Source organism: Giraffa tippelskirchi, chromosome 14 (genome assembly GCF_054371585.1).
Source record: "Giraffa tippelskirchi isolate mGirTip1 chromosome 14, T2T-mGirTip1v1.2.pri, whole genome shotgun sequence".
In the NCBI taxonomy this organism is placed as follows: domain Eukaryota; kingdom Metazoa; phylum Chordata; class Mammalia; order Artiodactyla; family Giraffidae; genus Giraffa; species Giraffa tippelskirchi.
The window spans coordinates 16,178,467-16,203,393 of record NC_137288.1 but is presented as its reverse complement, the minus strand read 5'-3'; the positions used below and the strand labels follow the sequence as shown (position 1 = coordinate 16,203,393).

Here is a 24,927-nt window from a genome sequence, read left to right as displayed (position 1 = left end):
TCCACCACAGGCACATAGACGCGAGGCATCGCTGGGACCTGGGGAAAGTCTCCGGAGTTTCAAGTCCGAATAGCGTGATCAGAGGCAAGCACGTGTCCCAGGCCTGGGCCTGTTGGGGTGTTGGGGGGCGTAGTGAGGGGCGGGGCCTTGTGGAAGGGGCCAGTGGAGGGGCTGAGTCCGTGTGGTGGGGGCTTGGTGAGGGCCGGGGCCTGCTGGGCCTGGCTCGGAGGGGTGGGGTCTGCAGACCACCCTTGCCCCTCGCCCCTACCCCAGGGCCCAGTGGCTCCCAGCCCACCCGGGGGACCCTGCAGTGTCTGGGTCGGGTGTGAAAGTAGGGTGCATGCACTAAACACGCTTTCAGCAGTGTTGCTTCTGGGTCCCTGTTGCCATTCCTGTTGCTTATGCAACCTCTTTAAAGGCTATAAGGTGTCAACCAGCAGCAATGCTAACTGTCAGTTCTAAGAGGTGACTTTGTCCATAAGCTTGGTTAGAGAAGATTTCTCTCTTATAGGATATGTTACTTGCATTCGTCTTATCGTTCCTACTGTTGTTCAGTTGCTCAGTCATGTCTGACTAGTGCCCCCATGGACTGCAGCAGCCAGGCTTCCCTGTCCTTCTCCATCTCCTGGAGCTTGCTCAAACTCGTGTCCATTGGGTCAGTGATGCCATCCAGCCGTCTCATCCTCTGTTGTCCCCTTTTTCTGCCTTCACTCTTTCCCAGCATTAGGGTCTTTTCAAATGAGTCAACTCTTTGCGTCAGGTGGCCAAAGTGTTGGAGCTTCAGCATCAGACCTTCCAATGAACATTCAGGATTGGTTTCCTTTAGGATTGATTGGTTTGCTCTCCATGCTTTCCAAGGGACTCTCAAGAGTCTTCTCCAACACCACAGTTCAAAAGCATTAATTCTTTGGCATTCAGCCCTCTTTATGGTCCAACTCTCACATCCGTACATGACTACTGGAAAAACCATAGTTTTGAGTATATGGACCTTTGTTGGCAAAGTAATGTCTCTGCTTTTTAATACGCTTAACATTTCCTAATAGACTGACTGTTTCTTCCAAGGTGAAATCTCGTAGTTTACTCATTTTTCATAACCTTAGCATGTGTGTGTGCTCAGTCATGTCCGACTCTTGTGACCCCATGGACTGTAGCCCACCAGGTTCCTCTGTCCGTAGAATTTTTCAGCCAAGAATACTGAAGTGGGTTGCCATTCCCTTCTTCAGGGAATCTTCCCAACCCAGAGATTGAACCCACGTCTCTTGCATCTCCTGCATTGGCAGGAGATTCTTTTACCACTGCACCACCTTCATTTTTCATAACCTTAGAGTTTAGCAAAAAATGTAGACATTTAAATTTACTTGTATAATGAATGAATTTTCTTCACTGCTGCACTTAATGGATTTTCTGACAGAGTTTTGTGCTTTGTTTTTAACTACAAGTTCTAACATTCTCATGAGGGTTTTGCTGCAAATATTAGTCAAAACAAGATGTACACTAAATATGTGAGGTGTGGAAAAGGCTAGCCTTTTACTGGCCAAAGAAGTGATATTGAAAAGGCACTACAAAGTAAACTGTTATTAAGCAGCTTCAAGTTTTAAATTTAAGGTGTTTATAAAGGTATTTGTCCTGATCGTGCTGGTTTTTAAATGGAGTTGATAATCAGACTCCCAGGTTCCCGCTGTCCTGATAGTTTTGGTAATCATGTTTCCTTTTTTAATTTCTCTTTTTCAAAATTTGTGCCAGATACAGGAGAAACTCAGATGACAGACGACAGATAGATAACCCGATAGGATTCAGTTTTCTGCTAGCGTCATAAACTTAGGAGTAAGCGGCTCTGTTAACACCTGCTGTGCCCTGGCCTGAGGGGGGGGCACGCTGTCTGGGCTCCCGGCACCTCTGTTAGGAGATGGGTAGGGCAGTTTACCGTGGAGGAGAGTGAGGCTTAAAGAGTGTGAGACATTCTCCAGGGCCACACGGTTAGTAAGCAGAGACTCAGATGCAGGTTCTCGGCAGTAAAGACAGCGGTCGTGGTGGTGAGAATAGGAACAGCATGCCCGTAGCCTCGCTCTGTCCTGGAAGCCGTGCTCCCTGTGTGTGTGTCTCCTCACCCCGTCCACCCGGGAGAACACACCCAGCTCGCCCAAGGCTGTGCGGCCAGGCGGCACGGCCAGCACTCAAACTGGGCCAGACACGGCGTCCTGAGGCGTCTCACCGCTGCGTGGCGTCCCTTCTCCTCTCTGCGGCTCTAAACCCTTTCTGCAAAGCCCAGGGCTGCCCTCCCCACGCCCCTCCCTGCCCACCACACCACATTGCACGGTGGTCTTTCAGCCATGCAACTCGGCTGGGAGGAAGATTGGGTGGAGGTTACTGGGCTGGAAAGTGAAGTTGCATGCTTCAGAAGAGCTGTGTTCTGTTAGTTTGTAGGACAGACAGTGTTTAGATGTCTCACCCTTTCTACCTCCAAGATCCCGCACAGATCACACACACAAAAGGAATGAATTCTTACGGACATAATTTTCCCATATCTTGCTCAGCTGGTAAATAATCCACAGACTGAATCTGAGTGTCGTGTACCTTCCTGGGAGAACCTCCAGTGGAGGACTTCTGCAAATGAACCAGTTGAGCTTATTCCATCTGTTGCGTCTCTTCTTAATTAAGAGAAGTTCTTTTCAGAGAGGCTCTTGGCAGAGGGGGTGACAGAGCCGTGCTGTTCTGGCCTGGCCCGTGCAGAGGAAGAGGCACCTGTGCTCTGGCAGGAGCCGGCTGTGCGCCTGTGCGTCCCCTTCTGTCCAGCCGTGGTCGTAACCTCATCGTTCAGAGAGAGGCTCTCAGGCCTTGCGTCTTCTCAGTAGCCTCTTTCTGGAAACCTTCTGGGGACCGTGGCTCATTTCCAGAAATTCTCCCTAAACCTCTAGAATACTTTTTGAGAAAAACTGTAAATGTCATAAGTTTTCCCAAGAAAATGTAAACTGAATACATCTTTGTGTTTTATTGTAATAAAGGCTAATACAGAAGAAAACTTAAGACCGTCGTCCCTACCATGTATTTAGACTTGTAAAATTAGGCACTCTGTGGCTCTGTCCTAATTCTGTATTTTCTTTCAGGTTGGTTTGTTGGACCTTGAACTCAACCAGCTGACCAAAGCACTGTTTCTGGCCTTGGTTGCCCTCTCGGTTGTCATGGTGACCTTGCAGGGATTTGCAGGCTCCTGGTACCGCAGTCTCTTCCGCTTCCTCCTCCTCTTCTCCTACATCATTCCCATCAGGTGAGTTTAAGGAGGAGGAAAACCGGTGTCTGATTTCATTCAATATGATGTTACTGAATGTATTGTTCTCAGTGTGGAAGAAATGATCCCCTTAGAACTGAAGAGGGCAGATAGGGACTGACTAACCGTGGCTGCCTCCCTTTCACTGCGGGCACTGACTCTGAGAAGTGAGCGCGTGCCTGAAACTCCCCGTTGAGAAGAAGGTGGAGGGGTCCACTCGGTTACCCTTGGCCCCAGCGGCTCTCAGCGCTGGAAGGCCTGAGCCCAGGATCTGCTCCCGTTGAGCCCCACCCCCTGATGTGAGGCGACCCCCCCACCCCCCGCCCGAACCCCGATGGGAGCCCTGCCCCAGGACAGCCGGCCTCCCGGGGCTGAGTCTCTAGTCTGCATGGCCCATCTCAGCTGTGAACACACTCCTTCCAGACTGTCCTGCAGCTGCCCACAGCCGTCTCCTCCCGTCTCTCTCTTGAGCAAACACATCTTTTCTTGGGATTTCGTAGGGTTTTTTCCTTTGTTTTCATTAATCTTATTTTTCTTCGTTTCTTTCGCTTTTATCAGTTCTGAAATTTTCTGTGGTGTCACTTCGTGACGATTTCTCTTGCACAGTGAGACAGGCTGAGTAAGAGCGCTCTTCCTTCTTGTGTTTGCGGCACTTCTGTCTTTGATAGAAACCACTGAACAATATTCAGATTTTACTGCAGTTTTTTAATATGACTGTGTTTAATTTCTTTCTTCCTTTCTGTAGTAAACTAACAATGTAAAGAGACTTGACATGTTTCCCCCTTATCCTATTAATAGGAAATACTAATTATAGTCATGAAAGTTAATACAGAAGTATTTTTAAGCAAAAACTAATGATCTTTTTCTCACATTTCAATTTTATATATTTATAGTAAAATGGTTGATAATATCCAATAACAAGACAAAGAAATAAATATTCTCTATAACCTGTAGCTAATGATAAATTCTGTAAGACCTTTCAGATGTGGATATACTTACAGACTTAGAAGTAAGAATCTGCATACCTACCTATACATAAGTATATTAGTATTCACACATATCCTTTTTTTAAGTCTGTATATCCTTTTAAAAAGTCTGACTACGTGTGGAACTTCCCTGGCAGTCCAGTGGTTCAGACTCCACACTTCCACTGTGTGGGCTCGGGTTCAATCCCTGGTGGGAAACTGAGACCCTGCGTGCCGCTGGTGGGGCCAAAAAATTCTGATTACACAATGAGAAAGATGCAAGGCTGTGGGCACATCGGCCTTGTTCTCGTTTTTTCATCAGCAGTTTTATATTTAGATCCACGTGCTTAGTCAAGCTGGGAGAGACTCACTGGACAGAAGTGTGAGTGCACCTCTGTTTATCTCTGAGATGTCTCACATGTACTTCAGTGTGAGACTTTTCCTCATTTTTCATAGTGTGAGAATGCAGTTATACAGGTTTAGCAGAAGGGATGAAACAGTAAAATGTAAAACATATAGAGGACAGTGATTCAGGGCCTTAACATCTGATTCAACCAAGTCTGTTTTCTCATTGCAAAGTTTCCATTAAAATATAAATAGCAATACATTTTAGCATTTACTAAATATGCTTCTGCCCTTAACAAAGAATCGATTTTAAAATAGTCTTAAAATATTCCTTTTTCTTTTTCAAAGTACCAGTTCTGGAAAATAAAGTGCTTTTTCTTCTACTGACCTAACACTCTAAAAGGCTTTTCCATTTTAAGAAAGGAGAGCTGTTTTACTGAAATTCTCTACAGAATTAAATTTGTTTGAGTCACCTGATACAAGTTACTTTGTCTTTCAAGGAAAATAGTATAAAACTTAACCTCTACTTTTATAATTCAGAAATAAACATGTGATCCTTAAATCGTTTGTGTGTCTCATAGCACAAAGCCAACCATCAGAATTCTTTATGGTGCATGTAAAGTTCCCTCAGGTCAGGACCTTGCATTACATGTCTCTAGTTACTGTGTTTTCTGCATATACTGTAAAATGTTGCAGAACAGTCTAGTTGATAATCAGAAACAAGTGTCTTAGCAGTACTGAGTCAGGGAGGCTTATGTGGGCAACTGAAGCAAGGTGGTATTTGACGAGTTGACAGTGGTGTTCCTTCCAAGAAACACTGGAGGACCTCTTGTGGATACAGTGTCTTTGTGGAAACACCAATGTTGATGAGTGTTTGTGTGGCCTGAGAGACCATTTTCCTCTCTCACTCTAAGTCAAGCGGCCGAATCAGCGGGTGTGGGAAGACTTGCCAGGGAAATGCCCACGTATTCATTCTAACAGCTGACCGCTTGGAGGGACGCCCAGTGCTCTGCCCAGAGCTCTGCTCGGTCAGCACACCAAGGAGGGAGTGTTGAAAATGTTAGCTAACACAGGCACAGCATTTGCTTTAGAAGTTAGAAATTAACTTTCTTGGAGTTTTATTGAAGGAAAATACTTAGATTTTTGTCAAATTATTTACAAGGCAGATACCCTTCCTGCAGCATCACAAGTTTGTGCTAACCTGCCAGCTTCATTTTCCAGGTAGAATGCTTGGGAGAAAGAATACTTTCAACCTTACTTAGACCTTGAAATGGTATTCAGTTACTTACGGCTTGGGACATTGCACTCTCTCCAGACTGCAGAAGATGCTAACCTTAGAAGATTCAGTGTGTGGAAAGCATGCACAGGAGGGAGGTCCTAGGGTGTGGCTGGACAGCCTTTTGCTGAAGAGATGAGATGTGTGACTCTTAGATCCACTTAGCCATCTCAGCAGGAGTGAAGAATAGATGGGCTTGTCCAGCAAAGACCTGTGGAAGGGCTCTTGTCTGATAGTGTGGCCCCCCCATGACACCCACGAGAGACCCTCAGAGTTTTTGAAAATGTTGTATCAGCAGTAACACTGCCATCTTGGACTGGAAGGGACAGAGATAAGACAAAATAAGAAGCCTGCCAGACTCCCAAAATTCTGCATGGGAGAAATGGGCTGAAATTCTCCATGGCTAAGAAATGGGCTGATCGAGCTGCCTGGCTGCAGGCATGTGCTGCATTGTGGGGAAAAGGAAGAATAGCTCTGAGGCCAGAGCTAGCACGTGTCCTGCAGAGGCTCTGGAGCTGGGAGTCCAGAGCTGGAGCTTGCAGGCACAGAGAATTATTCTCCGTTCTTGAAACCTTATGGAATCTGCTTTGCTGGGAAGTTACTACAACTGCTTTGTAGTTACTTATGATGTCTGGATGTTAGTTCTTTTTCAGTTCTCTGTTCTGCTGATAATCTTTCTCAGTCTTTCACTTGAATTTTTACTCACCCAGTGGTTAAATTATAAATAAAATTGTTAATTTTACATTGTCAGATTTATAATTCTGTTTTGTTGTTGGCTTTCACTCTGTCCGTTTAAGAATTCCTCCTCTACTCCAGAATGGTGAAGCTGTCCTCCTGTATTAACTTGTAGAAGTTTGTCAGTTTTCTCTTTGACCACTGGAAGTGCTTTTGTTGTTGTTTCCTGGGGTTTTTTTGGGAGGGGGGTGGTTAATAGTGTGAAGTTGTATTTTCACATATTTTTCCATACCGGTCCTCTTAGCACCCTTTATAGAAAACACCTCTTCCCAATGATCTAAGGTCCTCTCTGTCACCTGCTAACTATTCATATATGCACAGGTGTGTTTTGGGTTCCCTGTTCTAGTCTTTTTGTCTCTTCCTGACCAAATAACAAAGTGCCTTAATTCGTAAGCCCTTATAACAAGTTGATATTTGATAAAAAACAAGTCCTCCATGTGTTCATTGAGTGCCTTTGCTCTCCTTGGTCAGGCTTCCCAGGTGGCTCTAGTGGTAAGGAGTTCACCTGCTAATGCAGGAGACACAGATTTGATCCCTGGGTTGGGAAGATCCCCTGGAGAAGGAATTGGCTTCCCATTCCAGTGTTCTTGCCTGGAAAATCCCGTGGACAGAGGAGCCTGGCGGGCTACGGTCCATGGGGCCGGGAAGAGTCGGACACGACTGAGCACGTGCAGGCTCTCCTTGGTCATTTACATTTAATACTAAATCTTCCAAACCATGACTCTGGAATATCTCTTACCTGTGTTAGGTCTTTTCTAACATCTCAAACTTTTTAAAAACTTTCATTGAAATCTTGCATAACTTTTGTTAGAATTATTTTTAGATACTTGACATTTTTCAAATGCTGTTATAAATGCCAGTTTTTGAAACAACTGTTTCCTATATATTTGTTGCTAGTATAGAGAAATAAAATGGATTTCTATAAAAATGGTTGAATCCATCCATTTTGGTAAAATTTTATTTCTAATTAGTAATCTGAAATCTACTGGATTTTTTCTATAGATAATCACCTAGTCAGTAGATAATGATAGCTTTCTTTCAGTTTTTTGCACCCTTTCTTTTTTTCTTTGTCATTGTAGCAACGATTTCTAGCTTAACATTAATTGGATATAGTGATAATGGACATTCTTCTTTTGTTCCTGGTGAGTGTGAAAGGCAGAGCATTCAACATTTCATCATAAGGATGCTCTAAGTTTTTACAGAACCCCTTCTTTACAATATATAATAGAAGTTTTTCCTATTCCTATTTTGTTAAAAATTGTCTTTAAATCACTGATATAATTTTTAAAATATTTCTACTAAATCTTTTGAGATGATTTTTCATCTTAAGTTTTTCTTCTTTAGATATTCATATGCTAAATTATACCAACTGACTCTCCGATGTCACCCCTACCTTGTGCTACTTGGGGGGAAAGCACAGCTTGGTCGTGGCATAACACTCACTGGATTCCATTTGCTCGTTATTTCTATGAAGGTTTTGCATCAGTTTATCTGAGTGAGATTAGCTTATGTCTCCCTCTCACATCGTCTTTTGGTGTTTAGTGGCAAGATTATGCTGTTCTCTTAAAATGCATCAATGAGTCTTCTCCAAAATATTTTTTGTTTAAAATTGTAATTATTTATTCCTTGGACATTTACACATGAAGGAGGCCATGTCAGCCTGAACTTTTTTTTGGAAAGTTGTTCAACAGAGTTGATTTCTCTACTGGTTTAAATATATTTCTTAAATACTTAAAGTTTAAGTAGTTAACTTTAGTCAGAAGACTTTATTTCAGGTTTTTAACTTCTTGAGTCAGTTTTGGAAAGTATGAAGAAATATGTCACCTGTACCTAAATATTCAAGAATTTTTATTTAAGTTTGTTAATAATGTTTTCCTATAATCTCTTCTTATAAGAGTTATCTGTGGTATTGATCGTCTTTATTCTTGATACTTATTTCTGCCCCTTCTCTTTTTTTTTCTTGATTAGTCTTCCTGTGGTTTTGTCAACTTTAGTAGTCTTTAGGAAAACCTACTCTTGACTTTATTGATTCCCTATGGCTATGTAATATTTTTCCATTTTAATAATGCTAACTTACTTTATTTCTTTCCTCCTACCTTCTTTGGTTTGTATTCTACTTCTTCAGATAGATGATTAACTCACTAGTTTTCATATTTTTATCCTTTTGAATATATGCAGTTGAGGCTATACATTTCTATGTAAGTACTACTTTGGCAGCATCCTAAAAGTTTTCATATGTAGTATTTTTGTTATTGTCAACTACAGATTATTTAATCTTCACTGTGATTTATTCTTTGACCCATGGTTATTACAAAGTTATTTCTTAGTTTATAAGCATATTTGACTTTTCTAAGTATGTCTCTGTTCATAGTTGGCTTAATTGCATTGTTGTCAAAAAACCATGCTATTCATTGTTGCACATCTGTGGAATATGTTGAGACTGGTTATAGGGTCCAGTGTTTAGTTGGTTGTGGACATTCACTGTGCACTTGAACATGAAGTCTGAATTGTTGCTCTCAGTGCTTCACAGTCTGTTAGGTCGGGATTGTTCATCTCATTCATAAGTTTCTCTGTACCCTTTGCTTGTTTTCTCAACCTTTTCTAACAGTTACTGAGAGTGGTGTCAAAATCACCCACCAGTATTGTGAATTCATGTATTTTTCCTTTGAATTCTATTTTTGGTATTATATATTTTGTGACTTTACTATTGATGGTATCCAAGTTTAAATCATTACATATTTCTGCTGAATTATGCATTTTCTCATTATAAAGTGACTTTCTTTATCTCTGCTAAGGCTTTTTGCATTAAATTCTACTTTGCTTTATGTTAATATAGTGATGCCAGCTGGCTTTAATTTGCTTGGCATGTCTTTTTCCATTTTTCTACTTTCAACTTTTCCATGTAATTATATTTATATGGGTCTCTTGTAAATAGCATAAAGTTTAATTTTAATCTACTCATAGTTTTTGACTATTTAGTGCATACACAATTATTGTAATACTGTTGTATTTTTAGTTTAAATCTATTATTTTATATTGTGCTTTTAATGTGATGTGACTGTTCTGAATTTTTTTTCCCTTCTTACCATTTTGTTATTTTTTTCAATTCCACCTTTTCTCTAGTAGTTTGTAGGTTTTATAAGAGTTTCTGTTCTTTTTAGTATGTATCCTTGAAATTAAAAACATTCTTAATTTCTCAGAGTCTAAAGGTATTAGTTTCCTTTGCATGTCATCTTACAGACCACCTGACCTGTCTCTTGAGAAACCTGTATGCAGGTCAGGAAGCAACAGTTAGAACTGGACATGGAACAACAGACTGGTTCCAAATAGGAAAAGGAGTACGTCAAGGCTGCATATTGTCACCCTGCTTATTTAACTTATATGCAGAGTACATCATGAGAAATGCTGGGCTGGAAGAAGCACAAGCTGGAATCAAGATTGCTGGGAGAAATATCAATCACCTCAGATATGCAGATGACCCCATCTTTATGGCAGAAAGTGAAGAGGAACTAAAGAGCCTCTTGATGAAAGTGAAAGAGGAGAGTGAAAAAGTTGGCTTAAAGCTCAACGTTCAGAAAACTAAGATCATGGCATCTGGTCCCATCACTTCTTGGGAAAGAGATGGGGAAACAGTGGAAACAGGTCAGACTTTATTTTTTTGGGCTCCAAAATCACTGCTAATGGTGATTGCAGCCATGAAATTAAAAGACGCTTACCCCTTGGAAGGAACGTTATGGCCAACCTAGATAGCATGTTTAAAAGCAGAGACATTACTTTGCCAACAAAGGTCCGTCTAGTCAAGGCTATGGTTTTTCCAGTGGTCATGTATGAATGTGAGAGTTGGACAGTGAAGAAAGCTGAGCGCCAAAGAATTAATGCTTTTGAACTGTGGTGTTGGAGAAGACTCTTGAGAGAGTCCCTTGGACTGCAAGAAGATCCAACCAGTCCATCCTAAAGGAGATCAGTCCTGAATGTTCATTGGAAGGACTGATGTTGAAGCTGAAACTCCAATACTTTGGCTACCTCTGCGAAGAGTTGACTCATTGGAAAAGACCCTGATGCTGGGAAGGATTGGGGGCAGGAGGAGAAGGGGATGACAGAGGATGAGATGGCTGGATGGCATCACCGACTCGATGGACATGAGTTTGGGTAGACTCCGGGAGTTGGTGATGGACATGGAGGCCTGGTGTGCTGTGATTCATGGGGTCGCAAAGAGTCAGAGACGACTGAGTGACTGAACTGAACTGAACTGAATGTCATCTTACAAATGTTTAACTCCATTTGCCCCTTCTGACCTAATCCATTTTTGTAATTTATCCTAATTGTAGTTATTCTTAAACTGCAGGATATTACTGTTTTACACATTACCTCTTAATTTTGGTTTATCAATGTTTTATTCTTCTTGCATTTCAGAACTTCCGTGTAGAATAATTTTCCCTCTGTCAGAAATTTATTCTTTAGTTTTTGTTTTGTGAGGGTCTTTGTTGGGAACTCCAGATTTCTCCTCTTGAAAATAGTTTCACCTGTGTATAGATTTCTAAGTAGTCACGTTTATCTTGCTCTCTTCTGGCTTCCATGGCTGCTGTTCACTGCTTTTCATTTCGGTGTTACCCCTCTGGGACCCTCCCAGCATCTTTCAGGCTTGCTCTGTTGGTGATGTCCTGCTGTCTGACACAGTGTGTCTAAATAGTTGTTTATTCCTGAATCTGTAGATAGGTTTCTTCCACTCATCCAAGAACATTCTCAGTTTGTCTCTAAATACTGCCTTTGCCCTATTGTGGTTGGGCAGATATCCACCCATACCCTTTGTTTCTCCTGTTTTACTTTTGTACTTTCCACCTTTTTGTTTCTTGCTTTATTCTGTTAATAAATAATATTCCTAATAACCTATCTTCTAAGTCACTGATTTCATCTTTGGCTATATCTAATCAGGTATTAAACTAATTTCTAAATTTCAGTTATTGGTATTATTTTAGTTCTAAAATTTCATTTATTTATGGAATTGACTGTTTCATTTTTATTTTTGCCTATTTCATGCAAATATTTTTCTAATTTTCCCTATGTATCCAGGTGTTTATAGTCCGTGCCTGTCACATGCATGTATCTCATGTCTTTTGCAGTTTTGTTCTCTTGTATTTTTTCCTTGTGGCTCTTGTTTGTGGTATAATATGTTTGTGTGCTATGTGGTGTTTGTTGTTTTTGGTTTATTTGGATTTTGTTTGTTTCTTTGCAGTTGTATTTGAAAAGCTAACTATAGGAATCATTTGAGATAAGAGATGGAAATACGTTTTTCCAAGACAAATACCCTTACTTCTAAACTGTGTACTTGTAGTTACTACCTGTCTTGAAACAGCTTCATCCAAGTTCAAGATTCATGATTACAGACTTATTCAGGAAATGTGAGCCTGACTCCATCAACACCTACAGGTGCATTGGTCCAGGTTGTCCCTGAGTTTGAGAGCCATGGGTGAATCACCTGGTGAAAACATTGTTGAACCATCGCTTGCCATCCATGATGTGTCATGAAAATTTAAAAGAATCATAGAATGAAACATTTGGGGGAGGGAGAAATCAGATAAAATTGCATCTGAGCTGTTTTCCTTTAAATGACTATTTACAGGAAAAAGTTTTGATTACTTTAGATAAAGTTTGTCATTTAAATGACTTTTATTTTCTTTTGCTCAGATTAAGATCTAAAAGTAAGCCTCTCTTTGGAGGAATATGTGTGAATTATCTCAGGTAGCTCGCTGAGGAGCCTGGTGTGCCCTGCAGCTGGTTCACCTGGTCCTGATAAATGTGCAGGTTTAATTGTAACAAATTAAGTTTAAATGCAGAAGGCCACGTCGGCAGGGTGTGGGGGTGGTGGGCCCCGGTCCACGCTGTGCACCTCACTAGTGCAGGGTCCAGGCTACCCCCTCAGACACTTCTGTGGCTGTAGGGAAGAAAGTGCCACCGTTAGATGACCTCTATGTTCTAAAATTAACCTCGTGTTTTCTCACCATAGCATAAAGCAGGTTCATACGTGTTCCTCTCGGTGACACTCCTGAACACTCTAGCTTGTGAAGATAGTTTATTTCATTTTTCTTATATGTATAACTGGAGGAGGGCATGGCAACCCACTCCAGTGTTCTTGCCTGGGAAATCTCATGGACAGAGGAGCCTGGTTACAGTCCATGTGTTGCAGAGTCAGACACGACTTAGTGACTAAATAGAAACAACATTATGTAGCAGTAAAGGTCATAACTGCCTCTGATTCAACTGACCATCTAGAATTGCAGCCACTTTCCCACTTATTTGGAGTAGGTCCCTAGAAAATTTCACAGTTGCTAAATTAGTAATATAATGAGCTTAAATATGTATATGGTATCTATTTCCTTATAATCTATTATTATAATACTCAAAATAGTAGGCTTAATATATATTTTTTGTTCACAGAAAGTGTTACTATAAACTATTGGGTTGGCAAAAAGTTCCTTCAGTTTTTAAGTAAAAGTAAAAGACATGTTTTTCATTTTCACCAAGAATTTATTAAACAACATATTCTCCATTTTGTTCCACTACCTTCTGCCATTTTTCAGTAACGTCATAACTCCATCATTCCAAAACATTTTGTCTTTTTGAGCAAAAAACTGTTCCAGGTGCATTTTTTAGTCCTCCATGAAATGGAAATTTTTTCCACTAGGAGAATTTTGTAAAGACTGAAATCAGTGGAAATCTGCAGCTGCAGTGTCTGGTGAATACAGCGAATGAATCGGAACTTCCCAGACAAGCTGTAACAGTTCTTGCCTGGTCGGCAAAGAAGTTTGAAGTCTTGCGTTATCCTGATGGAAGCTGATATATTTTCTGCTGACTAATTCCCCAGGCTTGTCGTTGAGCTCTGCTTTCAGTTGGTCTGATTGGGAGCAGTACTTGTTGGAATTAATTGTTTGGTTTTCCAGAATGAGTTCATAGTAGAGGACTCCCTTCAAATCCCACCATATACACAACATCACCTTCTTTGGATGAAGACCGGCCTTTGGTGTGGTTGGTGGTGGTTCATTTCCCTTATCCCATAATCTCTTCCATTCCACATTATTGTACAGTATTCACTTTTCATTTCCTGTCACAATTTGTTTTAAAAATGGAACATTTTCACTACGTTTCAGTAAAGAATTACATGTGGAAATACGATCAAGAAGGTTTTTTTCACTCCACATATGTGGAACCAAATATCAAAATGATTAACATAACCAAGCTGGTACACATGGTTTTCAACACTTGATTTGAAAACTTGATTTTTGAGTATGTTGGCTGTGTCCCATGTGGTATAACGTTGATTATTATTAATCAATGTCTCAATTTGATTGCTATCAACTTCAACTGGTCTGCCCAACTGTGCAGCATTGTCCAGTGAGAAATGTCCAGCACAAAACTTCACAAACCACTTTTGACATGTTTGATCAGTCACAGCAATTTCTCCATATGCTGCACAAAGCTTTTTTGTGTTTCAGTTGTGTTTTTTCTTTTCTTGAACTAATAAAGCATAATATGCCAAAAATGTTGCTTTCCTTCCATCTTCAATATTAAAATGGCTACACAAAAATTCAGCAATTTTGTTCATTTTTTTTAAAATGCATGCTATGACAGCTGTCACAATACAATCTTAACAAAATTGTGTCAATGAAGTTAAAGATAACACAGTGCTACTAGAGTCATCTTAGGGAAAAAAACAGAAGAAACTTTTTGGCCAATCCAATACCAGTTGAACAGAGGCCTATGTTTTAAAGTTCCATAAAATTAGAACATAACTAAAAAGTAAGTTAAATACCTAACTAAAAAGTAAGTTAAAGTAAGTGGTGATAATTACTCTGTCGACTTTGTGTTTGAAGTTTGAGCTTCTAGAAACTTTTGGCATTAAAAATGAGAATTATTGGACTGACATTTGCTCAAGATGTCCAGTGTGAATGAGAGTGAACATAAGCTCTGCTTCCTCCCTGTATGGTGTTATCGTCTTAGTTGAAGGTGTTTTTCCTTCGTATGCAGTGGCTCCGCTGTTTTTATGAGCGTGACGCTCAGGGCTGGTGCTCCGAGGGCCTTCGCCCAGCCTCCTCCCGAGCCTCCTCCCCCCCCCGGCCTGCTCCACGCTGGGGAGCTTCTCCTTCATTCCTGTGAATCACGGGGGTGGACGTCAAGACCCCTCTCAGATACTGACGCCCAGTGATTCGGGGCAGTTTCCTCCCATGTGTCACTGGCCCCCTTGAGGCTGGACCGACGCTGCCGTCACCTCTCCCAGGTCCACCCAGCTGTGTCGCAAACCAGGCTGAGGGGCGAAGGATGAGCAACTGGCTGAGAAGGGGCCCGCCGACTTAGGTGTCAACAAATACAAATTCATTTCTCTTAAAGTCTGAAATCCACTATGATCTATCTCTTCCACCTCAAATTACAGAGAGTACATGTCTCTGTAAATACATTTTTATGGAAAGCATGATGGACATGAGGTATCGAGTCACTAACTACTGCAGTGGGTTTTCTTTGGCAGTTTGCGTGTGAACCTGGACATGGGCAAGGCTGCCTACGGGTGGATGATCATGAAAGACGAGAACATTCCCGGCACCGTGGTCCGGACCAGCACCATCCCGGAGGAGCTGGGGCGCCTGGTGTACCTGCTGACCGACAAAACAGGTGCCACTCTCCCCATGTGCACCTGGAGGCGTCTGGGCGGGGGTGGGGGGACCCTGGCCTGTCTGTGCCCACACGTGTTTATGGGTGTGTGTGTGCACGTGTGTGAGAGTGCTGAGTGCACAGTTAGAGTTCCCCAGACTGACCGCGAAACCGGCCTCCAGCTAATCTCCCTATTCTGACATAACAGGATCATCAGAATTAGCCAGATGTGAAATTCTTAGAGACTTTTAGACTTATTTCTGTATTTTGAACTTCCACATCCTTACATTTGTGATTTTGTTCTATTTAACTGCCTGTGTTACACCTTTCTGGTAGCTTATTAAGAGCTAAAAGGGCTTGTTTATTACAGAATGGTAGTTACAAACTGGTAGAAGAAAATGAGGAGTAATAAGATCTGTGAATGTGATGTTTTAACAGTCACATTCTCCAAAGAGCCTCTCTACAAATGGTTCTTCTCCATAGGGTTCCCTGCTCCAAATTTACTTTGTCTTTATTTCATTTTTTGATTTTTTTCATCAAAGAATTCTTGTCAATCCATAACATACTAAATGACAAATTGAATCCAGAACTATAACAAGAGCCATATCTAAGGGTTAAAATCCCTTCTTGATTGACTGATTCACGGTGTAAATTCCTTTGTAATTCTTAGCCAACTAGAAATAAAATCTATAAATGGTAAAGAAATTATGGGTTTCCCATATTTTACCATACCATTGGCAGTGGTAAAGAATCCCCCTGCCAGTGCAGGAGACATGGGTTCGATCCCTGGATCTGGAAGATCCCCCTGGAGGAGGAAATGGCAACCCACTCCAGTATTCTTGCCTGGAAAAGCCCTTGGACAGAGGAGCCTGATGGGCTACAGTCCATGGGATTGCAAAAGAGTCGGACACAATGTAGCAACGAAACAGCAACAAAGAAAATACATCTCAATTACAATTCAACCTTATTTTTAATAAAATATTAGAAAAATCCTCACTGTAGTCAGGAAGAAGAAAGACTAACATGTTCCAGGTTTTGATTGTTACAAATTATTTGATTGTTACAAATATAGCAATCAATCAAGGAAGTCAGTGGCTGAAAATAAGAAATCAGTAAAGTGACAGGTTACAGATTAAAATAGCAACAGGAATAAGAGTCACTCCCTTATGTGTGGAATAGACTAAAGAATGATTCCGTTTAGAATCGCTGAGGTCCACGTAAAACACATGGGTGCACACTTGAGGACCATGCAGGCACGTGTGAAGGCAGTGAGCAGACCTGGCAGAGACAGGTGGGAGGCTGACGGCAGTGGAGAGACACCCTGTGTCCCAAAGGTGATGGTTCGGTGTTCTGTGGCAGCCAGCCTTCATAAGGGATTACAGATTTCCTGCAGCTCAGTCAGAAATAGTTGTTGGATTGTGTTTTAGGGCTTGTCTCTGTGGGACGCTGAGGAATCTATGGGGAAGGTGATGCTCAGTGAATCAAAAAACTCAGAAATAGTGACCTGAGGAGCTCGGGGTCAAGAAGGTAGATGGAGGAAGTGCCTTCCCAGCCTAACTGTGCTGCTGGGAGAAAACTTCAGAGAGCTAGCCTCAAACAACACTGGGAAACACGCAGACTGCCTGTAGCTGATCCAGAGACTGAGCTGTTTCTGGAAAACAGCTGGAACCTGTTGGATAGAGAAGCAAGCACACAGCAAGCCCAGACCCCAACGGGATGTTACAGACGTGTCGGAGACGTCTCCAGAACCAGCCAAGTCCTGGAGAGGCGGTCAGTCCACGGCCGGCAGTGTGGGCAGGGAGGCACCCGGCTGCTGTCGGCAGAGAGCACCACCCCAGCGGACGGCTGTCGGTGAACATAGCCAGGAACCACGAGCCAGCCCCAGGAGATGAGCATCCCGGTGCCCACAGGCAGGCTGTTCCCAGAGAGGGCAAGTGCATGACTGTCTGCCTCGAAACCCAAAGAGCCTCCTGGAGCTTCTAGAGTGGTGAGAGAGCTTAGTTAATTAATTAACACATGTAAACTTGGTATCAGCACTGAACTGCATTTCTCTATACCAGCAACAATAGGGACACTTAATTCTAAAAATGCCAATTAGAATAGCAACAAAAAGTATAAAGAAGTTAAATATAAATTCTAACAAAAAATGGGGTAAGAACTATGTGGATATATGTGTTTAAACTTTGGAAGACCTTACGGAGACCTAATTAAATGTACGGACGCCCTGTTCTCCTGAGTAGGACATCCTAATGCAGGAGGGTGTCATTCCTCCTCCATGAAACGTCTGACGCGCCTGCGCAGACAGGACTCACCAAGTCTGGTTGCAGTTGGTGGGAGCGGCCCGTGGCAGGCTGCCTTGTCAGACGGGTCCTGGCCCTGTCAGCCCAGCGTTTGTGCCTCGGAAGCGTCTGCACCAGGTGGCGTGGCAGCACTGCACCATTTTGCATTCCTGCTAGGAGCATCCAAGGGTTCTAACATGTCCTCATCCTTACCAGCACGTTCCATGTGTTCATAGCGAAGTTCTGGCCACAAGAGCCAGCGGTGCGTCTGAACAGAGAGCATCCCCGCCGGGACAGCGGTGCTGTGGAGGCCCTTGCAGGAGCCCACGCAGCAGCGACCCCCGCAGGGCACGCCCCTCCAGGCGGACGGGCCAAGAGGGGCTGGGGGCTCGGCACATCCTCAGGCCCGGCCCCCCAGCCGCTGCTCCTGCCGCCTCTCAGGGCCTCTGCGGTCGCCTCCCGCCCCAGTCCCAAGTTTATGTCGTTCTTCCCGGGGGAGCAGGTGCTGTCTGGGCCAGAGGTCCTCGTGTGGCCATCGTGCGTCATGGCCCTGGGTGGCACTGACCTGTTCTTGCACAGAAACGTCCAGACAGAAAGCGCGTGCCTGGGAGCACTTGGTCAGCGCGAGTCTCTGTCTCTGCCGGCGTGATGTCATTAAGTAAAGGTTTTGTGACATTATTTGTCCTCCAAAGGCTAACTGTTGCTTTGCATTTTCAACAATAATGGGGTTATCATTCTGTAGCTCCTCCATTTTTCTTTATTGAGTTGGAGTTACATTCAGGGTAAGGATAAGTGGTTTCTGCCCAGAGTCATAAAGACAAAGCCTCATTTCTCCCACATTTCACTCTGCTGCTTTTAAAAGGCAAAACAGCGCTTCTTTAGGTTTTGGATAAATGATCTTGGTTCCTGAGATTTAAGGGGAAAAAAAACACAGAATAATTGTATAAAATAGAGAAGATATTTTTCATTTCATCTTCTAAACTGGAAGCCTTCAGCTCCTGATGTAGCTGTGCGGCGGTGTTCTTGAGTTCCCGGGTCTGGCCCCTTTCAGGCCCCGTGAGGGCTCCCAGGATGAGCTGGGTGTGGGCGCCCCTCCCGTCGCAGGCTGGGGCAGGGGCGAGCTGCTGTCAGGAGCCTCATGGGGCTGGCGGAGCTGTGAGGTGGGCCTTCATGCGGCTGTAAATTGGGTTTGCGCTTCATCAATAAGCTTTCTGACGAGAAGCGTCCATCAGGGTGTCTCTCATTTGCCGCAGCAGAACAGAAAATGAAGTATTCCAATAATTGCATTACAGTTTCCTCCTCCTGGACAAGAAAGCCGTGTGCTATAATTAGGTTTGATTGGAGTGCACGTTTCCGGTGAGATCTGAAATTAATCATGTTGCCATAGTGACACATCTGCGGCCACCAGTGCGTGAAACATAAAGTCATTCACTCGACAAGGGTCGACATCTGTTAGCTGCCAGGACGCAGAGCGTATTGACACTGACCAGAAGTACTAGGCGTGGTGTGATCAACGCGCAAACGATGCTGAAACCAGAGGACAGGCCGTCTGCTGCGAACCTGCTGAGAGGACTGCCCCTCCCCACCCCCACAGTGCCATCTGCCCCGAACCGCTGAGAGGACTGTCCCTCCCGCCCCCACGGTGCCGTCTGCCCCGAACCACTGAGAGGACTGTCCCTCCCGCCCCCACGGTGCCATCTGCCCTGAACCTGCTGAGAGGACTGCCCCTGCCGCCCCCACGGTGCCATTGTGTGAGAGCAGTGCTGCTGAGGAATCATAGATGTTAAAGCTGGCTGGGTGCAGCCTGTTAGAGCAATACATTAGTTCCTTTGTTAATTTTTGTCTTTATGTGGAACAAAGCCATTCCTGAAACACCCTCTGAAACAACAGGTTCTCGGATGCATTGTAATCATAGCATCCGTTGCCCAGCACACTGCCTTGCTGAGACTTGAATCACAGGGAGCTTTGTAGGATGGCGGCGTCCTGCCGTGGAAGCACCGTCTCCCTGGTTTCCAAGGGCACCGGAGCACAGGTGTGCCCAGCGGTGTGCACACGCGCACGGAGTGTGTGCTGGTGACCTGCCCCCAGAGGACCACGGCGGTGTCTCCTGCCTGGTGAGCCCGAGTGGGGCCTCAGTTAAGCGGCCTGAGCAGCCTCTCTGGTGCGCTTGTTCGCTGACGTGGGTGTGAGGGAGGGGACAGTGGGCTGCTGACAAGTGAGGTTCCGCACACGTGCCAGGGCCAGCAGTGCAGGGCTCACGGGAAAGCCTGGTGTACTGCAAGTAGAACGTGTGACTCCCCATTAAATAATGTCAAATGTCTACTTAAATGGTTTGGTAAATTAGTCTTATCACTTCAGAAGTTTTGTTTCCATTCCTGTGCCATAAGAGGTAATGCTGTTTTTTGGTTGGTTTGTTTTGATTCTATTTATTCTTTTGTTTTATTTTTGGCTGCCGTGGGTCCTTGTTGCTGTTCGGGGGCTTCTCGTTGCAGTGGCTTCTTGTTGCCGAGCACGGGCTCTGGAGCACACACGCTTCAGAAGTTGCAGCTCCCAGACTAGAATGCGAGTTCATAGTTGGGGCTCATGGGCTTAGCTGCCCCGCGGCCTGTGGAGCCTTCCCGGCCCAGCGATCCAAGCTGTCTTCCGCACTGGCAGGCAGGTTCCTAAGCAGTGGGCAGCCAGGGGAGTCCGTGAGTAACTATATAAATCCAGCACTTACCCCGTGTCCCTGTCACCTCGCAGGGAGACCTGTTCGGGTGGCCCCTGTCCCTCAGCCGCTCCTCTGAGGCCAGTGGACGGCCCGGTCAGCACCCGGCCTGCGTCGGAGGCCGAGGACTCCCTGTTGCTCTTGCTGTCATGTGTCATGCCGCGTTTACTTTAGGAGTTCTTTCTTTTATTCCTAGCACGGCACGCTCGTGGAGGAGGTGGCGTGTTTCTGAGTGGCGCCACAGGTACTGGCACATGAACCTGGTTGTCAGTCAAGCCTCAGGTTGCAGCAGCGCCATGCGGTGGCAGACGTGGGATTTGCCATCAGAGGGTCTGTGTTCTTACCTCACTCGCTGTTTTACTAACAGCCTGACCGCAAGCCTTTCTTTGACTTCTCCGTGCCATAGTTACTTCCATTTAAAGCAGGGATGGAGGACCTCCCTGGCCCACTGGTTAAGAATTCACCTGCAGGTTCAGGGGACACTGGTTTGATCCCTGGTCCAGGAGGATTCACGTGCCGCTGGCAGCCGAGCCTGTGAGCCGCGACTGCCAAAGCCTATGTGCCCTAGAGCCCGTGCTCCACAGCAGCAGAGGCCACCGCCACGAGAAGGCTGCACCCGTAATTAGAGAGTGGCCCCCTCTGCCACAACTCAAGAAGGCCTGGACGCAGCATATATGTATGTGTATATAATGTACATGACATACATTCTTTTGAGGGTATTCTTTTGAGACTGCTTTGTCAAAACAGTCTCTAAGTAAATCTCCCGTCAGGGGCAGGGGCAGGGGCGGGAACCACGAGAAGGGTCCCACGTGTGCTGTGGTCACATTGTTCTCTGTCATGGTCACACTTAGAACCGCATCAGGGCCCGAGGCGCCCTACTCTGTGCCTCAACACAAGTGCAGGGATCCCCAAGGGTCGGGGCGGCCTGCAGTCCAGGTGCAGATTCACAGGGCGTTTACCCGACCCCCACCCCCTGGGGCTCTCCTTCTGTAGAGCGGGAAAAGCAAAGATCCTGTGCTTGTGTGTGTGTTTTCACATTGAGGTCACACTCGTGTGTGTGTGTTTTCACACTGAGGTCACGTGCTTGTGTGTTTTCACGTTGAGGTCACACTCTTGTGTGTGTGTTTTCACATTGAGGTCACACTCGTGTGTGTGTGTTTTCACACTGAGGTCACGTGCTTGTGTGTTTTCACATTGAGGTCACACTCGTGTGTGTTCACACTGAGGTCATACTCGTGTGTTTTCACATTGAGGTCCTGTGCTTGTGTGTGTTTTTCACATTAAGTTCACACTCTTCTGTGTGTGTTTTCACACTGAGGTCACACTCTTTTGTGTTTTCACATTGAGGTCCTGTGCTTATGTATGTGTTTCATAGTAAGTGATCCACATACAGTGGTTGCAGTCTCCTATCAGGGTCATAAGATGGGACCTCCTGTGCCACTTTTAGTGAGAGCTCACAGAGGTTCTGAATACATGGCCTCCCCTCTGCCTCCCCTCTGTCATGCTGGTACTTCACTGCGCTTGCTGTGTATCTTTTTGATTGGAGTCTGGAACCATGGACCCTCCTGAAATTGGCTTTCCCAGGTTGGTGGTTGGTCCCAGGGTGGGTGAGGAGGGCATGCAGGGTGGCCCACAGGCTGGAGACCAGCCGGGAAAGCGCCTCTGCCTCCTCTCCTCCTCTCTGTGCAACTCACGTGATGCCCAGGCTTGAGTGCGTTGTTTCTGTTCAGTGGAAAATACTTCGTGGTTCACGACAGATTCACGTGAAAGGGATGGACGTGCTGATCTTGGCTGTGGGTCACTTCTCCAGTTTCCCACCTGTCTCTCTCTCTGAAGGGGCAAGTATGCCGTGGACCAACAGCAGATCTGAACCAGGAGACAGAGCCCAGACTATCTCTGCAGAACCAGACCCCCCCGCCCCCAACCCATCATTGGAAATTACTAAAAGGGAACCTGACGCTGCAGGAGGAGCCCTCTGGTCCTCATAGTGAAATGAAAGTAAACAAGGATGGTGTGGCCAACACTCAGTGATGCTTTGTGTGGCTGAGTGCGTGCTTGGGGTGCAGGCGCGGCCAGCCCTGGGTGTGACCCGAGGCGCAGCCTTGACCCGCCAGCGAGCTCCCTGGGTTGACGGTGTCCTGCTGCTTCTGTCCTAGGAACCCTCACCCAGAACGAGATGGTGTTTAAGCGGCTGCACCTAGGCACCGTGTCTTACGGGACGGACACGATGGATGAGATCCAGAACCACCTCGTGAGCACCTACGCACAGGTGAGCGGGCCCAGCCCTACAGGCGTCTGCCTGCCATGTGCCCAGTGCTGCTGCGGTCACTGGGCCTGGCACGTGCTGAGCTGCAACACGGCACCTTCTCCAGTGATGCCACGGCGTGGCTTTATGTGTCCCTCACTTATAAATCAGGAAATAGTCTTGGGACTAACGTTAACAATTTCTCTATTGTATAAGCATAGGCTTAACAACCTTAAATCACTTATTTGTATTAAATTTCCTTAGTGAAGTATTTGTAAAATTACTCAATAAACAGTATTTTTAAGAATATTAAGTGGAATGCATCAATAAATATGTTTCTTAATAATCCTTCTGTTTTTCTTGGTAATCAATAAGACTTCTTCATATTTTTAAAGGTATATTTTAACCCTCTCAATAAACAGAAGTGGGCAACCTGATTGTTCTGTTTTTCACTGTCCCCGATCATCAGGGCACAGCTAACCTGTTTCATCTTAATCACTGTCCTTTAGCGCGTCGCTTTGAACAGAGTACCACATTAGTTCATCTGTGAGTATGCAGTCTCGGTCTCTAATGGACAAGGATAGGTTTCTTAACCGTTTTCAGAGCTGCTGTACAGGCCCTCTGAGGTCACAGGAGGAGCATCAGTTTCTTCTGTGTGAGGGCGCGGCCCGGTGGATACAGTAGTTGCTTTCCACAGGGCATCGGGGCCACGGTGCTTCCTTCAGGCTCCTGGCATTAGGGCTGTCAGGGCCACGGGTCCCCAGCACAGGCGGAGGCCACAGAGCAGGGCCCACCCGGCCGCCTTCCAGCTCATGCTCCGCGCATGGTCGCCGTGCCTGCGGGTCTCACTGCCGGCGGGCTCTCCCCTTCCCGGCTTCTGCTCCGTGCATGGTGGCCGTGCCTGCGGGTCTCAATGCCGGCAGGCTCTCCACCTCCCGGCTTCTGCTCCGCGCGTGGTGGCCGTGCCCCGCGGGTCTCACCGCCGGCAGGCTCTCCGGCCACACTGCTGCTCACACTTGCCGAGGCCACTGTGTCCCCACTTGCTTTTTCACAGACTGAACTCTCTGCCCTCTGCAGTTCTTCCTTAGAACACAAAATGTGTTGGCAGCCTTATATTCAGTTTTTTCTGTGACTTGCACCAGTCTGGCATGTACTTTACTTTTGCTGCTACTGCTGCTGCTAAGTCGCTTCAGTCGTGTCCGACTCTGTGCGACCCCATAGATGGCAGCCCACCAGGCTCCGCCGTCCCTGGGATTCTCCAGGCAAGAATACTGGAGTGGGTTGCCATTTCCTTCTCCAGTGCATGAAAGGGAAAAGTGAAAGTGAAGTCACTCAGTCATGTCCGACTCTTAGCGACCCCATGGACTGTAGCCTACCAGGCTCCTCCACCCATGGGGTTTTCCAGGCAAGAGTACTGGAGTGGGGTGCCATTGCCTTACTTTACTTTTGAGATGCTATCAAATGTGTGTGTATTTATGATATGTATGATCAGACACTCCCAGAAGCACTCATCCGTGCACAAACAAATAAAGTCAAGCACTTTATTAATTTGGATGTCATTCATTTTAATACAGAGTATTTTGTAACCTAGAATATTTATAAACAGATGAAAAACTGTTAATGGAGGACTACTATCTCCTTTCTTGTGATCTGTGTCTAGATTAAGTAGTACCAGGTAACATCTTTTAAAACAAAAAAACCTGTATTATCCATGAATATGATTTCAGTAGCTCCAAATAAATTATTTTACTAGAAAAAATTAAAAGCAGAAAAGATGTCATATAAACACAGCAAATAGTATCCCATCTAAGAAGAATCTTACAAAACTTTTTTAGTGAAAGCTATGTTTGTTGGCTGGTTATCCAGCTTTTTATGTGAAACGGATTTCTTCCTTGCCTTCTGCTTGTTAGTGTTAATAAGATGACGATAGTCTAAATCCACTGTAACGCAACACGAGTCTGGTGCAGCCCGATCGCGCCTACACCCTCAGATACTGAGTGGACTTTGAGCGGAGTGAGGTGCTCAGCCTGGGTCAGCAGGAGGAGGGCCGCTTGGCGGCTGTGTGGGCGTGTGGTCAGGATGCAGGTGTGGGTGGGGGGCGCAGGCTGGAAGGGGCGCCAGCTGAGCAGGGGTGCCACCCCCTCATTAGCCAGCTCTGTGATTGATGGGCGGATGGGCACGGCTCAGCGGCTCTGCACAGCCGCCCAGAAGCAGAGAGGCTTTCCAGGGGCGTCAAGAGTTACCCTTGGGTTCTGTGGAGAAGCATCTGACGAGCCTTGGGGTAGGGGTCCTCCCGCAGCCCCACCCAGGAGGTGATGAACGGGCCTGGGGGGTGGTGTCCAGGGCCGTCAGGAAGTGATTACTATATCCAGTGCTCCTTGTCTGCAAACCAGACACTTAACTTCAGAGACTGATGCAAAGCCAATGAGTCTATAGTATTAAGGGAACCATCCTAAACGCTTTTTCCTGC

At 45.2% G+C, this 24,927-nt stretch overlaps 1 protein-coding gene across 13 annotated transcripts in view; it reads left to right on the top strand.

Moving 5' to 3' along the window:
• The window catches only part of ATP9B (ATPase phospholipid transporting 9B), a 151,369-nt gene that overhangs the window by 103,180 nt on the left and 23,262 nt on the right, over nt 1-24,927 (top strand). For all 13 annotated transcript variants that reach the window (XR_014074995.1, XM_081563073.1, XM_081563074.1 and 10 more), the window contains 3 exons: nt 3,105-3,265; nt 15,105-15,247; nt 22,369-22,481. Coding sequence is in view for 12 of the 13 variants with exons in the window: in XM_081563073.1 (XP_081419199.1) it covers nt 3,105-3,265; nt 15,105-15,247; nt 22,369-22,481 (417 nt within the window). In the remaining variant the exon portion in view is untranslated. The remainder of the gene's footprint in view (nt 1-3,104; nt 3,266-15,104; nt 15,248-22,368; nt 22,482-24,927) is intronic.